The sequence below is a fragment of the Schistosoma haematobium genome, chromosome ZW (genome assembly GCF_000699445.3).
Source record: "Schistosoma haematobium chromosome ZW, whole genome shotgun sequence".
NCBI classification, from domain to species: Eukaryota; Metazoa; Platyhelminthes; class Trematoda; order Strigeidida; family Schistosomatidae; genus Schistosoma; species Schistosoma haematobium.
In genome coordinates this window covers 49,224,839-49,242,061 of record NC_067195.1, presented here as the reverse complement: position 1 = coordinate 49,242,061, position 17,223 = coordinate 49,224,839, and the positions used below count along the sequence as shown (strand labels likewise).

Below are 17,223 nucleotides of genomic sequence, written 5' to 3'. Positions count from 1 at the left end.
CTATTCTGAAAATCAGATGGTTAAATCTACTGTGTATCATTTCGTTTTATTGTAAAAATAATTTTCGGAATAAAAAATTCCAGATGTATCGATTGGTAGATTTTTCTAAGAGATTTTAATAAATTTCTTGGACCTATTATAAGTAAATCACTTTGTACAAAAATATCATTAAAATACAGATAACGGACAAACACGTTAATATATATATATATGCGCTCAAACATAAACATGTTAATTTGTATATACTTACCTCACGATGAACACGTATAAATTCACGTGGATCAGACTTAGCCCATGGTGGTAATACTACATTATTCACTTCAACACCATTCTGTTTAATTCCCATTTCAAAATGATTTGAATTGATAAGAAAATCGGGTAAATAGAAAAATTCGGGTATTAATTCACGTACATCTGCCATATTATGTCGGCTTGCACTAATCCAAGTATCTCGAACACTATGAAACATTCTATCGGGTAAATCGAAATGACCACCCTTAAAAGAAAACATAATTAAGAGGATAAAAACAGTAAATTTGCAATTTTCTAATAAACTGTAAGGTTGGATTGTTCACAAAAAATATTATTTAGAGTAATGTATATTAAGATACATATACAAAGGAATTTACTCGACATTCATGCAGTAATCTGATATAAAACTGAGTAGTTAAACTTATGCAATAGCGATGTTCCCATTTTATTAGTACACATATCATTTATTTCTTAGATAAATTAGAATTAACTGAAAATTATCTTTGGAGCATTAAAACAATTTGTTTACAATCATTTCCAATCCTTTTTATAGTCAATTTGATGGAATACATAGGTGAAAACCGCCATGAAGTCGCTAATCACTAAAGTGTGTAGTCCTTACAGATGACAGTTTTATCACTTATAAGCACGGAGTCGACAAAAAAGAACCAGAACTCCTTAAGCTTCATCAATGATAAATGCTCCCAAATGCCCTGGTATGGTCGAGAATGGAGTGCGCCCGCCCTCACACTCGAAATGCTTTCACACGGCCACGCGTATACAGCCTCTGCCAGGGAAGTACTACTCACTGCCTTCTCGTGGCGGGGGTGTTGTTTACGAAAATGAGAGAACGAAAAGCGGATGTCCGGCGCTTTAACCGGATCCCAAACCAATGGTGCACATGGGCTCCAGTATCCTGAGGGAACAAATGGCGTATGAACCAACCGTTGATCACCGGCCACCATGGGACTTCATCTTCTCACGATGCGCCACTGCCTTGTAGGTCAGACCTTCAGGTCATAGGCTCGGAGTGTGGCTCCCTAAGAAAACCACCTGGTCCTTCTCGACTCACTGGCTGGGGTCCGAGAGATGGTGCGACACAGTGGCTAGAGACGTTATCAAATATAACTCAGTATAGAAGCCAGTGGAGATCCTGCTGTAACCTTCTTTTACTTTATTCATAAAAATTGGTTGTATCTTCCTTAACTGAAAGAATTCTTCTGGTTTTACCTTTCCGTTTCCCCCATTATTATTATTAACAGTAGTACACTACCTTACACCAATCTGTTCGTTATTGTTTTTTTTTTCTTTTACACTCCTTACCTTCTTTTTGTCTCTTCCCATCCTCATTGTTTTGTGTGGCACAGAAATATTTGGTGCCCTCTTATACTAATCTTTATGTGTTCAAATAAATAAAATAATAAATAAGCATCATAAAACCTGACTATAACTGACTAAATATCTGATGCTAGTAGAATATTAATTTTTTTTAAAAAATAAAGATAAACTTAACTGCTTAATTTTAATAAGTGGCAAAATTTAGGCCATGAGATGTTTAGAGAATATGTCAAAACATGTAAGAAATAATAAAAAAATGAACATTTAATGTAGGACAACATACCTGAAGCTTGAGAAAGTGTTGTGCAAAAGGCTCCATTCGAAAGAGATAAGATGCTACAATCATAGCAGATGAATAGTGTGTACCATAATGATATGGTGGTGTTTCTCCAGTAGGATCATCCCATTCTTTAAAACGACGTTGGAATTGAGCTAGACGATCAGGTGTTTGTGCACCCATCGGCTTCGATAAATCACGAAATGTCTCTGGTCTTGACAGATCTAATTCCTCAGATTCATAATCAGCAAGTACCCATGGAAATACAGGATACTGGATGAGATCATTATATGAGCGACCAGCTTGTGTATTTAAATACATTAAGTATTCGAAATTACTCAATTCTCCGTGCTACGAAATGTTTTTAAATTATAAGAAATGAAGAAAATTTGACTACTTTATTAATGGAATTATTTATTTAACCAAGAATGGTATTCGATTATCTTCAAAGTTTCGTTGTACTATGCTACTAATTTCGCTCGTAGAAAACACCCTTCCTTTAAACTAATGCTAAACAGAAATTAAAGGTTTCGTTAAAAAAAACTATGTATATGCTTGCACTTTTTTTCAAATCATTTCACTTTCTTTTCCAGATTTTGATAACTTAGGAAGAGGAATCCATTACTGTGATCGTTATTCAATAATTATTTCGTCAAATGATGTATCCATTTTGCAGAAAGCTAAATCTCACAACAAATCTATTCCACGACTTTATTCCCATTGATTAACGTTTTTCGAGCAAGAATAACAAGGATTATGAGATGAGGTAAATTTCATTTCATTTCGTGTACTCTAAATTTTCCACATATTAATCAAGTTAGATAATTATCAGCATAGGTTCGGGGAGATTGTTGAGCTGTAATTGAGATCATGAACCGATCAATGCTAGACCACTATTGAAAACTTGAAGGCCGTTTCGTCCTAGCGTGGGACGCCTAAGTAGCGTACATCCACGATAAATGTTTTACATATTAAATTATATGTATGACATGTATAAAGTCGTGCAGTTCACCAGTGAAAAATAATCATAATACCACTTTCCATATTCATACAAGTTAAATTTATAAGTGACTGAATTAGGCAACAAAGAGTATATGAAATAATCGGGTATAGGAGGCATGTGAAAATTGTTGCGACAACAGTGGACAGAATGATGAAAGTGACAGTAATTAAAAGTAATTATAATAGTCGTGATAATAACATTACTAACGATGATGATAATGGTTGGAGAGGGTACGAAAAAAAGACCAAAAAGATAAATGGTCAAACATTCCACAGAATCATGTTAAAATGATAGGACCAGTCTTCATAAGTATAAACTAGGAATGAAAAGATCGCTCACATGAACAATAAATGTTATTGTGACCAAATGAAAATAAGGTAAAACCAACAAAGGAAGTTCTAAATATTTTGATGAGAAAACAAATAAAGAAGGGAAGGTTACCAATTAAACGGTCACCATGGCAGTGCCAGGTGAACAAAATAGTTCCTGTTGTACATATAAATTGAGATGAAGACGAAATAACGTAGATTACATCATCTTGTTTCTCTCGTTTAAATTATTTACCCGTAAATTGAACTTGTGTGAATACAGAAAGTTCTATACGAACATTCCTTAGTGAACTAAGTGACTTGATATATGTTGCATAAAAAATTACATTTCAATCTTTTTAAACTTATTTAAACAAATCAATGCATATAAAATGCAGAGTACATGAGATGAAATGAATTTACTTTATCATACATTGCCTATTGTGCTTGCTTAACAAAAGTAAATCTATTCACACAAATCGAAAGAAGAAAGATTCCAATCGAGTATGCTTCGACTGTAATGTAAAGAAATATCGTAATTTAAAATGTCTGGAGAAAATTTATCAGACAACAGAGGGAATAATCATACGGTTTTTTAAAAGTGTAGTCAGTGTATGAACGACGTATATTCAACAGCTTCTTGCATCTTGGCCAATCTCAGGCCCGATGAGTGAATAGTAATCTTAATTACAAGATAATCCAATCTCACTAATGAATCTAAACAGTCTTCCTTTCAGTATTTTCACAACTTGAAATTATCATACATGTAACCACATGTTGATTTCTCTCACCCTACAATAATTTATCATCATTGAGATCATTAACCGATCAATGTTAGATTGTCATTGAAAGCATGGAAGTACTGGACGGCCGTTTTGTCCCAGTATGAGACTCCTCAGCAGCGCGCATCCAGTATCCCGCATGAAGGACTCGAACCCTGAACCTTCATGCAAATGCCTAACCTCTAAACCACTGAGCCGGTATCCAACAGTGTTAATGTCCAATCCCAACCAATCCACCATATTGCGCGACCATCTTTCATTGTCTTCGGTCGATAACTTCCTCATAACAGACTAGGTTGAACTCCACTGACCACGGCTTCTCAGCCGTTGGAAGCCGTAGTCAGTGTATGTAGTTGTATAACTTCAGAAGTTCAGAACTTATTGAAAAGGATATTCTCGACTCGTATCTATGTCATAAAAATTTTCTTATGTATTACGAATGCTAAAAAACAAAATATAGAAAAAAGGATAGTAAACTAGAAACTTACTTCCCATCGTTGGACTACTGATTTTACACCAAGTAAACTGCTGAAAAAACTTTGAGAGCTAAAAATATTGGGAGTGAAACAAAGAAGCAGAGAAAGGTTGTATTTTCAAATAAGTTTAGAAATATAATACAACTGATATCTCTCTATAAATAATGTCACTTAAAAAGTGTTCAATAAAAACATTCACTGTAAGTCACACCATTGCGTAAATTAATGATACATTTTAATAGATATTTCGGAATTTCGAATAAACATTTATTCACAAAAAATCTCATTATGTTAAGAGTTCACTAGTGAGACAGTATACTCATAGGTTTATAGAAAAAGCAAAATCATATCCGGTATATATCTAAATTACAAAAAGAGCTTGATTTAACGTAATATGCTAACACAGGTTCGTGAACTCAGTTTCCAGTCGTGTAATTAGAGAAAGGATTGACGATACAAACGAGACGCTTAAACCAAAGTAGAAATCAAATCTATCTCTACTAAACAGTTGAAAGTTAAAACTATCAGCAATTAAAATCTATCTTTAAAAATTTATGATATGCTACTAACTGATAAATACGTGTGAGATTGGAGATAGTCAACAAAAAACCATAGACGTAGGTTACGTACCGGTTCACAATCATCAATAAGGCGTACCTGCACCCTGAAGGACAAGAATCTGCATCACCCAGCATCAAGTTCTGAGAGTACGACAAGCGACTGATCTTTAAGACTGCGACATTTATGGTTGATCGGTTGCTAAGTAGCAACAAATGTCGTGTTTGTTTAGTCTACTAGTCATGATTAAATTATTTCACCCTCTCTCTATAAATATATATACCATCATTTCTTAAGAAAATGTTTTTTTAAAAAAACTATTTTTAGGATATGGGAATGCATAAAAAACTGAATAATAAGATAAATATAAAGCTTAATAAGTCGAATTCTATTGGGTTAAATAGAAATGTTGATATACATCAGTTATCCTTTAAAACGATGAAAATACTCTACGTTTAAGTGCATTTACTTCTTACTAGAAAGTATTAATTTTTATATAATAAATTTAGACGAAGTTAAACTATTACTAAACTTGTTTAAAACATTAGAACAATTGACTTAAATGAAATACATATTGAAATTTGACTAGTTTTTAAAGTATTATATTAGGTTAGTGCGAAATTACAGTAGTTGGAAACTCTTTCATATCCTAATAAAAAGAGCGTACTTTTTACTACTTTTCATTGAATATCATATATTCCATCAGCCTAGATCACGCAAATTTCAATCGAAATAATCAGTAAAATATCTATTCATAAAAATAGTAATAATTCGCTAAAACATAATTTATTTTCAAATTGTTACCACTCATACTCAATAACCCATGTGATAATAAGGACTCATATGAACAACTGGATGAGCAAATAATCAAAATATTAGTATTAAATTTATTGTAGAGAATGAATTATAGTGTTAAAACTAGATACCAAAACAAGAAATCGTAAAATTGATGAATAATAAAATTATTCGTGTTTGCTGATGAAAACATACAGAATTAAAGCTGAAAGGACACAAACGAAGATTGAGTACCTAAAAATAGACAACTAGCTATCATTGTCATACAATAGTTCCGGTGATAAAGCTTTGGAATTTGAAAAACTAGGTAATAATTCTCAAACATACAATAAAAGCATAAACATTCAAATGAAAGTGTATCTACATGACACGTTTTCGATAGAATGGAATATACATAGCCTATACTGGACTGTTGGTAGTAAATAATATAACAGTGTAAGGAATTATAATGTTAGGAAATTTACATAAAATTACGAGTTTCTAATATAAACCTAGGAGCTGGATAACAGAAGCAGATACAAGTCCATCCGATGATCGAAGGTAATAAACAGAAATGATGGAGTTATTGTACGAATTTCGTTATCAAATAGTGCACAGACAAAAATTATAAATAGTAGAAATTCACTTCTATTCTACACCATTTAAACTTTAATTAGACAAAGTGTGAGTAAATCATACTACTCCATTAACTCATCTCCTTAAACCTCATACATTATATTTAAATCGACCAGAATAATAAACAACACTACAGAAGACTAGATAGATGGTGATACTTTTTAAACAGCAGCAGTAGGTCTCAATGTACACAAAGGGAAAAGCAGGATTCTCCGATACAACACAGAATGCACCAATCCAATCAAAATTGACGGAGACGATTTGGAAGATGTAAAAACCTTTACGTATTTGGGCAGCATCATTGATGAACAGGGTGGATCTGATGCAGATGTGAAGGCGCGGATCGGCAAAGCAAGAGCAGCATATTTACAACTGAGGAACATCTGGAACTCAAAGCAACTGTCAACTAACAAAAGGTCAGGATTTTCAATACAAATGTCAAGACAGTTCTACTGTATGGAGTGGGAAATTGCAGAACTACGAAAGCCATCATCCACAAGATACAAGTGTTTATTAACAGTTGTCTATGCAAAATACTTCAGATCTGTTTTACAGACACTATCAGCAACAACCCACTACTGTGGGAGAGAACAAACCATATTTCAATGGAGGAAGAAATTCGCAAGAATTACTGGACGTGGCTTAGGACACACATTGAGGAAAGCATCGAACTGCATCATCACAATACAAGCTCTCACATGGAATCCTCAAGGTAAAAGAAGGAGAAGAGGAAGACGAAAGAACACATTACGCCGGGAAATGGAGATAGACATGAGAAAAATGAACAAGAATTGGATGGAACTAGAAAAGAAGGCCCAGGACAGAGTGGGTCGGAGAATGCTGGTCGGCGGCCTATGCTCCATTAGGAGCAACAGGTGTAAGTAAGTAAGTAAGAACCAGTTCACTTAAATCCCCATAAAACATTTCTTACTTCAACAACTTAATATTAATATAAATAAAGTAAATGTAACAGTGAAAGAAAAAAACAGTAATAAGAAATCGAATTATGTCCACCTGAAACTTGGACCAAATGAAATATCAAAAAAAGACAAACAGATGAGTATAAAGTACATTAAATAGAAAATACCTCAGAAGTTGAATAAATAGTTTACTGATCATCACAACAAATAATGTTTAGTTTAATTTGAAGTAGACGAATTACAACTGATGTCACCTCCTATTGTATTCACTAGATAATATTTATCAATAAAAAGAAATTACACTAAAAGGGCAGAAACAATATCATTTGCTTCTTGGGTCACAAGCATTATAAGCAAAGATGGATGGCGGCTAGCAGTGGAATCCAGAACGAGTGTTTCGTCCTATTTGGCACTTGTCAGCTGGATGTACCTGCACCCCAGAGTTGATGTTCACTCTGAGACTCGAACCCAGTACCGTTCGCTACAAACGCCATCGTATTATCCATTAAGCTACTGGACCCAGATAGCCACTGGCTTTTGCAATGGGTGGAGGGAGTTTTAATTCATATTTGAATTGTTTGTTTGAATCTTCCCATTGATGACTGCGACTGCGATCGATCAGTCTCTCTCCATAGCTGCTCATAATGTTTATGACTTAAGGCAATATCGAGGAAATCTGCACAGGATGCACATATACCAATGAGAGATTGATTAATTGTAATCTTAAATATATTTCAATAAGATAAAAGAAAATATACGAACTACTGATCCTACTTCAACTTACAAATACCATCTATAATAAGGTGATTTGAACGTAATTCTAAATATTCTATTCATTATTTAATACTCTGAAAGTTAAAAACACTACTTTTCGACTACCGAATTATTCTTAGTCTAACCTATCTTAACCAGTTTATCCATTATTTTTTACACATATATTTAGTCAGCTAATCTATCTGTTTACCTACTTTCAGAAACCTTTTAATCTTAAATGTGAACACAGCAAAAAAATCTAGTCTTTATCTGACAGTGAAAAAGATGAGTATAAATTTACACTTTTTTATTTTTCGTATTCAGGCTTAAGTCCGATTTATAGTATCCTTATAGTTAGTTCATGTACTTATGACTTCAAGAATGCTTATTATAATTCGGGTTATTTTAATAATGACGATCGATTAAAGCACTAGCCAGTCAATAAAAAGAAATACACAGACTAACAGTCAAAATAAGCATCAGGAAGGTAAGAATGAACGAAGTCAAAAAAATTACAACAGTAATAAAAACTAATAAGAATGAGAAAGTAACAAAACCTGAGCATAAAAAGCATGAAAAAACACTAAAACTTAAAGATTTAGAAAAAGGCAAAACAATGGGTATATATATATATATATCCATGTCGTTGAACCGATTTCTATTTATTAGTTCCTTAAGGTTTTCAACCACAAAATATTAATGTTTTGTAAACCTCCATAGAAAGCTCTGAATTGTACCATTATGTAAGGCAAAATAAGTTACATTGAACTATGTCATGTAACATAGATAGTACAAACGAATTTGAATGATTTAATTACTTTTTATGGAAATTCAATTGTTAAACATACCAAACATGATCAGATTACAGCACACACATACACATCATAAGCTTATAATCATTTTATTAATTTTATTATTTATTTGAACACATAAATATTGGTTAAAAAAAAAAAAAAGGCACCGAGTACATACACACAAGTCACTTGATTTGTGAATGGGCTTATAATCATGAGACTTTAATGAAGCTTTGAAGAAAGAAATCAAATACAGTAGACAGAAGTTTACCTAGTAATAATTACTTACTTACTTACGCCTGTTACTCCTCGTGAAGGAGCATAGGCCGCTCACCAGCATTCTCCATCCAACCCTGTCCTGGGCAATCCTTTCTAGCTCCGTCCAGTTGTAATTCATCCTTTTCATATCTGCTTCTATTATCCGACGCAATGTGTTATTTGGCCTTCCTCTTTTTCGCTTACCTTCAGGATTCCAAGTTAGGGCTTGCCTCGTGATGCAGTTTGACGATTTGCGTAATGTATGTCCTATCCATTTCCATCGTCTTTTCCTAATTTCTTCAGCTGGAAGTTGGCTTGTTCTCTCCCACAGAAGGCTATTGCTGATGGTATCCGGCCAATGGATGTTGAGTATCTTGCGTAGACAGTTATTTATAAATACTTGTACTTTCTTGATTGTGGTTGTTGTAGTTCTCCAAGTTTCAGCTCCATACAGTAGAACTATATTGACGTTGGTATTGAAGATTCTTACTTTGATATTGGTTGAAAGTTGTTTTGAGTTCCATATGTTCTTCAATTGTAGGAAAGCGGCCCTTGCTTTGCTGATCCTCGCCTTTACGTCTGCATCTGAACCTCCTTGTTCATCGATGATGCTTCCCAGGTATGTGAAGGACTCTACATCTTCCAGAGTTTCGCCATCAAGTGTGATTGGATTGCTGTTCTCCGTGTTGAATTTGAGGACCTTAGTTTTCCCTTTGTGTATGCTGAGGCTTACTGATGCAGAGACTGCTGCTACACTGGCTGTCTTCATCTGCATCTGTTCGTGTGTACGTGATAGGAGGGCTAGGTCATCTGCGAAGTCCAAATCGTCTAATTGATTCTGAGCTGTCCATTGTATTCCGTGTTTTCCTTCAGATGTCGTGGTCTTCATAATCCAGTCGACCACCAGAAGAAAGAGGAAGGGAGAGAGTAAACAGCCTTGTCTGACTCCGGTCCTTACTTGGAATGCATCTGTCAGCTGTCCTCCATGCACTACTTTGCACTGTAGTCCGTCGTATGAGTTCCGGATAATATTGACAATCTTCTCAGGAACTCCGTAGTGTCGAAGAAGTTTCCATAATGTCTTCCTATCTGCACTGTCGAATGCCTTTTCATAATCAATGAAGTTGATGTATAGTGATGAGTTCCACTCAACTGATTGTTCGACGATGATCCGTAGTGTTGCAATTTGGTCTGTGAACGACCTATCCTTACGGAATCCAGCTTGTTGATCTCGAAGTTGGGCGTCTACTGCATCCTTCATCCGGTTCAGCAACAATCTGTTGAAGACTTTCCCTGGTATTGACAGTAGTGTTATGCCTCTGTAGTTTTCACATTTGCTCAGATCTCCTTTCTTTGGAATCTTGACGAGGTGTCCTTCTTTCCAGTCCATCGGCACTTGTTCCTCCTCCCAAATCTTTTTGAATAGAAGATAAAGCATGCTTGTGGTTGCTTCGATGTCTGATTTCAGTGCTTCAGCTGGTATGTTGTCGGGTCCCGCTACCTAGTAATAATTGCTAAACTAATAAAATTAATCACCTCGAGGGATGTCGATAAGTAACTATAAAAATCAGTTAACTAATGTGGTCATAAACAACTACATAACAAATGAGAAATTTAAGCAAATAGATTGACCATATATATTATTTAGTACGTCAAAATGGAGTATAAATGAATTATGATAAATTGAATCATGAGCACTGCTAGCATACAGTTTGATAAATATTGTATGCTAAATGAATAGTTCATTCAGCATCCAATAAATAGAATCTCTTACACACCATGTATTCTCCATTATATTATTATTCTAATTCTACATAGATTGATTTGATCAAGCATGAAAAAAGTTAACTCAAGAATGGATTCGACTTCAAATGATAGTATCGAGCTTTAGTTTACTTTCTAATAGAAAATAGCTTTATCAGTAGTAAGAATTATAAATAAATCATACATTTTATTAATATTACCACAACTATTTACAGAATAATCAGAAAATAATATTCAAATTGGAAATGTTGAACAAAACTACACTAATATAACAATAAAATGTTCAATAAAAAGCATTCGATGAAATCGAAAAAGCGGAATGATGAAACATAAACTGCGATAAAATAAAACTTAGTTTTTATTGGCAAAGTCACAACCTTACGAGATCAGAGACTTTTTAATGCATTGGCTTAATAATTTCCCCAGTCACAGAAAATGAATCATTAAAATAAACTTATATACGACGGATGTTCTTCCAGTCATAAATGGTGTATTAAGAAGTGTTTTCTGTCTTTTTCTGTTTGTAACTTATGTGAACGATAACTGTAATTGTTTTTGCATATGTAAGCTTTTTCTGTAAGGAGATGATCTTAAGACAGTATAATCATTATCTCCTCATGAGCTAAACCATGCATAAAAGTATATTAGTATGGACCTCAATAAAGAATTTGAAACTTAGCACTCCCAAATGTGAATAGAAATACTTTCGCGACCCATTTATCAATTTTAACTTTACCATAAACAGAATGGTGATATCTAGGTTTAATGCAGCTTTAGATTTGGCACTTGGACATTTCAATAATTTATTTTTCTCAGGACACGTTTCAATGACTTCTGGGCTGTATACCATATAACATCTATAACAATAACTAACCTACTTTGATTTAAAAATTACGTCTCCAAATATCGGTACGATAGTGCACTTTTATTATAAGCAGAATAAGCATACGTCGAAGTCCGTCCGACAACAAATCCAAATGCAAAACGTTTGAAGTTGACCCTTTAAGAAAGCATAGACTTGAAAGAAATCTAATCTTTTGCTTCAAAATCCCTAATAAACTACCTTTTACATTCACTGTTGCAATCAGATATGCAGAAATACCTAGGTATGGAATTTGAAACTCACAAGTTAAAATGTTTTATGCTAAGTTTTCTATCTATACAAATTACTTTATTATTCAATTTTTGAGACTCTGGAATACTTTACTGAAATCTGCCCACAAAATCAAATCACTAGCATCATTTTTATGCTTCATTGGTGATTATCTTTATTCCGATACCGTCTTAAAACTGCTTAAACCAGTGACGACATTTCACTTTATTAGTGAAATTATAGGAATACTAAATGTTCTATTATTGTTATTATTGAGCAAAATTATTAACCCTCTTTGTTTGCACATATTTTACACATACATAAGCCCTGGTTAATTTGATTGATTTAAGTAATATCTACCTAAATCGGTAGATTATAAAACAACTTAGCACTTGTATAAAGACGAACATATTCCAGTAATTTTTGATGCTGTTGCTCTGTGTTCTCTATTTCAATTTTTTTCATTCTAGTTGTAGATGACTACAATTACTCTGTAATGTCACTGGAAATGACTTTCGATACAGTATTAGTACATCAATAGGATGCCTTGATCTCTAAACTAAGAATTGATGATTCCCATCTGCTAACTCACATTCCTTATGATAAATGCCCTTCTAAAATATTGATTAAGCACATCCTTTCACACAACTTAGCATTATATACCTTCACTTTACCTATAACCATGCTTGTTGAATAAATCAAACTATATCTGTAAATTGAAATCCACTGTATAATTATGCTCAGAATATAATGAGAATTTCACTTAATATATGCAGACCCTAGAGTGACTAAAACGTCAACCAATAGATTCCTGTCTTACTAATCAATAACATATATAAAAAAGAAATTACTATCAACGATAAAATATGAAGAGAAGTTGCATTTTCCAGACCATTTGACTGTAAATCAGTTGAATCAAAGTACTTTACAGATATACAAGCAACTGTAAGAGAAGTAGGAAACATTAGTAGCAGTAACATCCCATTCAGAAGTCTATATTCAACAATAAATACTCTCAACTCTCTTTATAGAGTACTTTTTAACGAAAAAAACAAAAACAAAGCAAAAGGGTTATTGTCGGATTACCTTTTCTGTTGATTGAAATCAGAATTTGCAGATGCTGCATTTTGAAAGCTAATGAACAAAAAATAAATTAAAATGTATAATAAAATCAGATTAATTGTTAATATATTTATTCAGTGTAGCAACAGTTTCAATGGAAAATTATGACAAATATATTGTTCAAGCCAATTTCAAGTCCCACTGTTTATTTGATGACAGCTGGTAATAAAACTCAATAGTAAAAGTGTAATGGACGCTACTCACAAGAATGTTTGTAAATAGTGTGTAGTGGAACGTTGCATCAAAATCGCAACAATTGTGAAAACTTCCAGAGCATTGAAAGTATAGCGTTAGCAGAACATTTAGAGACCAGACGAGAAGACAATTCAGAGGGTAGAACATCCCGAAAGGTGAAAATAGACAATTTAAGGCTATGTATATGTATTATGTAAATATTAAGTAACTTCTCTCAAGAAACACACATTCCTTCTGCTTGTTGTCTCGCTTTACAACAATGGTAGAGAAATGTAAAGAGCTAAGAGTTAGTTAAATGTTTTCACTGTTTAAATCGTTACTTGCTTATTACAGGCAAACACAGTAATTCAAGATTTGTAAAGAAGAATATGTATATTAATAAATCAATCAATCAGATGACACGTAAAAATAAGAAAAAGTGGAAAAAGTTTTTATCATAATCTGAATGTCACACATTTTTCGATTTACTTAACGAACAGTTTTTAATTTAATAGTCATGCAAAAAGGTAATGACTTTCCGAAATAATCATTCCAAATAAATAAATAAATAAATGAACAAATCTACAATTACATATTTTAAAAAAGAAAAATAGATTTATTTTTAACTATAAGTAAAACATAAATAATTTGAAAGCAATGTATCTATAATACCATTGAAGTGATACAGTTAAGGAAAAATTGAACTACTGAGTGGATGAGTATTTCATTGTAGATTACGATGAAAATTACTTTTGACTTGTAATAAATAGTTTATAAAACCATGTGCTAACTAGTTTAACTAGTAAAAGACTGAACAATAAGTAAGTTAGGCATAGGGTAATAGGTAAAGAAAGCAAATCAGTTGATCAGATGGTAGAGAACCTTCATTAACGGAGGCAGTTGAGACACATATTAAATACACTCAACCATCACTAAACTCGACACGCGATGTTTAATAATTTAAGTCTAGAGTGGAAGAAAGAGGTAATCAAATTAAAAAGGTGATTTATGTAGATGAAGTTATTAATCATTAATCTGATCAATGCTGGTGAATGCAGGCCACCTGGTTGAGCTTAATGAGATAATCGCGATCAGCGTTTGAAGTCGTTGGTTAATATGGCTTACAATAGGACATAAGAACCCAAAAGCATTCACTGTCTATCTTGTTCTAGATCTTTAGTCCCAATACTCCTTCGTAAATACTTTGTCATTCCAAACTACATTCTCAATGTTGAATCCTTCTCATTATGTTACTGGATTATTTCGACTCCTTTATTACTTAACCTTAGATTTATTTCGTTTTATTATTGTGGCATGGTAGTAAAAAAAGGAATATTGACGTTTTACTACGTAATCACAAACTATCAAAATTAACCAAATCAGCTATTAGACGAGAAATTACAGGACATATGGAATTGAAGATGGCAATAAACGATAATATACCTCAGTATCACAGCAAAGAACCAGCAGACTTCGCTACGAGACGCAAAGCCCTTGGAGCTTCAACCTGTAAAGGCATTCATAAGAAATCCCTTCTTATAATGAGGTATTGGTCCAGTAATCTCCAAGTTTTTATCAGTTACGTAGCTGATATTAGTATATGGAATGCATTACCTAGAAATTACATAAAACCATTCATAAAAACACTAAACTAAACGCACTAAGTATTCACTTACCATTCATAAACTTTATTTTGTAAACCTTTACTAAATGCCAGCAAAAAATTACGCCCATCCGAATTAAACACTTCTAATGCGATTGGATGAAGTAAATAACGTCGTTTGTGTACTTCTTGAATATTTTCATATGGAAATTTGAAATATCTGTAATTAAAAACAAAACAAACGACTGCATTAACACACAAACATACAAGACTGATAATCGAAATATAGACAGTGATGATTTTTAGGGTTAAAATAGACTGTAAAAAACTATTCAATGATTTATATTTATTAAAATAAATAGTTCAGTGTCAGTGCATTAATTACACTGAACTGATAAACCGGGTAATAAATGTTTTTAGGTTAACATATCCAAATGATATTACACACAGAGTTAAGTGTTTAATTTATAAAGATGAAAAAGAAATTAGTGTTCGTTAAACCAGTGGAGCCCAATCTGTGTCGAGTAGAGACACAGTTGCGCAAGATCATGGATCAATTGAAGTTAGACATTAATACCCTTAAATGCTGACTCAGTGGTCTAGAGGTTAAGCGTTCACGTGCAAGACCGAAAGTCCTGGGTCCGAGTCCCTCATGCGGGATCGTGGATGCGCACAGCTGAGTCGCATACTAAAATGAAACGGCCGTTCAGTGCTTCCAGGTTCTCAATGGTGGTCTAGCTTAGATCGACTCATGAATTCAACTATTAAAAAACTAAGTCTTATCAGTTCATTGTTATTTAGTTTCATAATTAGGAATTATTACCATATAAAAAGTGGAAAGAGCTAAAAAGGTAAAATTTTACAAAGATTAAAAGAGAGAAACAAAAAAGTCAACATCCATTTATTTGAAGAATTATCATAGAATATCTAATATCCACAAAACCAATGCTCGAAAGGGAACAAAAAAGGTTAACAAAATTCGTACATAATACAAAATTTAATCTTTATCCAATCCGTTCACTGAAACATTATTTTAAACTAATGACATTTTCAATAAATTTTGCCGTCTGAGAAAATATCATGTGCTATATTTATAAAATGTATTTTTTTACTGAAAAATAACCTCTGAACGTGAAAAGAACATTTGATTCCATGTTTATGGGAGAGTTTGTAAACAAATTGATGGTCGTTTGTGTAATGGGGAATCTTTTCAAGATTATCCTAGTTTGAAAGTTGTAAAGCTAACTATGATATAAAGTAAGCAATTCTACTTTCTACAAATATTATTTAGCATTCCAATTACGGAAAACGGTCGAAATTAAGTCTACTAGTGTTTTGCAACTTTTCTTGTTCAAACATCAATGAAACACATAAACTTGTTGTTTGAATACATTAATAACAAGGAAAATTGAGTTTCCAGGAAAGAAAGAGTAAATAATAATATACATAGCATGCTGAGAGAAGAAATCAAAGATAAGTGAAAATAACAAAAGATGTTTTTTGTGGCATTAGTAAGCTGAATTTTTAAGTACTAACATTTACTTCACGTGGCTTACTCATTCACTAAATCACGAGCTTCCGTCTAATACATAGATAATCGTCACATCTTTCACCCATAAATTATTGTGATTTGAATATGAGCCTTGCTTGCTAATTTTGTTTTATATATATATATAATTGTTATTCACACCCCCTTTTGAGTTAGGACAACACATTTTATTCTGATTCGGAAATGTAGTTTTTCCACTAAAGTCGTTTTTTCGTCCCCCGAATAATCGGTGACCATTTGGTGATCGGCCCACAAGGCCAAATTGGTCACAACCGAACTCGCGCACCCAGTCTCCAGGTTACGCCAAGTAGGTTAGACTATCAAAGACGTTAACTAGTTTCGTGACAACTTTTCTGTATATCTAATGCCTGGACTGGTGGGCAAACAAAGGACATAACAAAGCAATATATTCAAACAGTGAATTGAAACTCGTAATGTACACATCAAGATTTTTGAAATGATGCATCGAGTAAAATGCTAGGTTGCAGAACAGTCGACAGGGTTTTCAATGTACCAAAAAAAGACCAAGGTTTATGCATGTCCGATAGTGAAAAATAGATTATCTAGGCTAGCCCCAACTCTGTGTAATCATCGATTCAACTGTTTCTGTGTAAAGCGTTATGTAGGCCAACGTTCTAGAAATTGATCTTCCCATCCTCGTAAAAACGTTTTAGAGCATAGAAAATTGTAAACAATTTGATCCCACTGCCCATGTCCTACAGTGAAAAATCAATCATTCTCAATAATCCACCTTCTTCACAGTAACCAACCCATAGCAATCACGCTCCC

The 17,223-nt window shown here is 33.3% G+C and overlaps 1 protein-coding gene across 1 annotated transcript in view; it reads right to left on the bottom strand.

The window, feature by feature from the left end:
* WDFY3 (WD repeat and FYVE domain-containing protein 3) overlaps window positions 1–17,223 on the bottom strand; it is a 108,798-nt gene that overhangs the window by 15,213 nt on the left and 76,362 nt on the right. The window contains exons 38-42 of the mRNA XM_051208673.1: window positions 14,959–15,105; window positions 13,073–13,120; window positions 4,449–4,506; window positions 1,874–2,218; window positions 251–496 (exon numbers count right to left, since the gene is read on the bottom strand). Coding sequence (XP_051071719.1) covers window positions 251–496; window positions 1,874–2,218; window positions 4,449–4,506; window positions 13,073–13,120; window positions 14,959–15,105 — 844 coding nt within the window. The remainder of the gene's footprint in view (window positions 1–250; window positions 497–1,873; window positions 2,219–4,448; window positions 4,507–13,072; window positions 13,121–14,958; window positions 15,106–17,223) is intronic.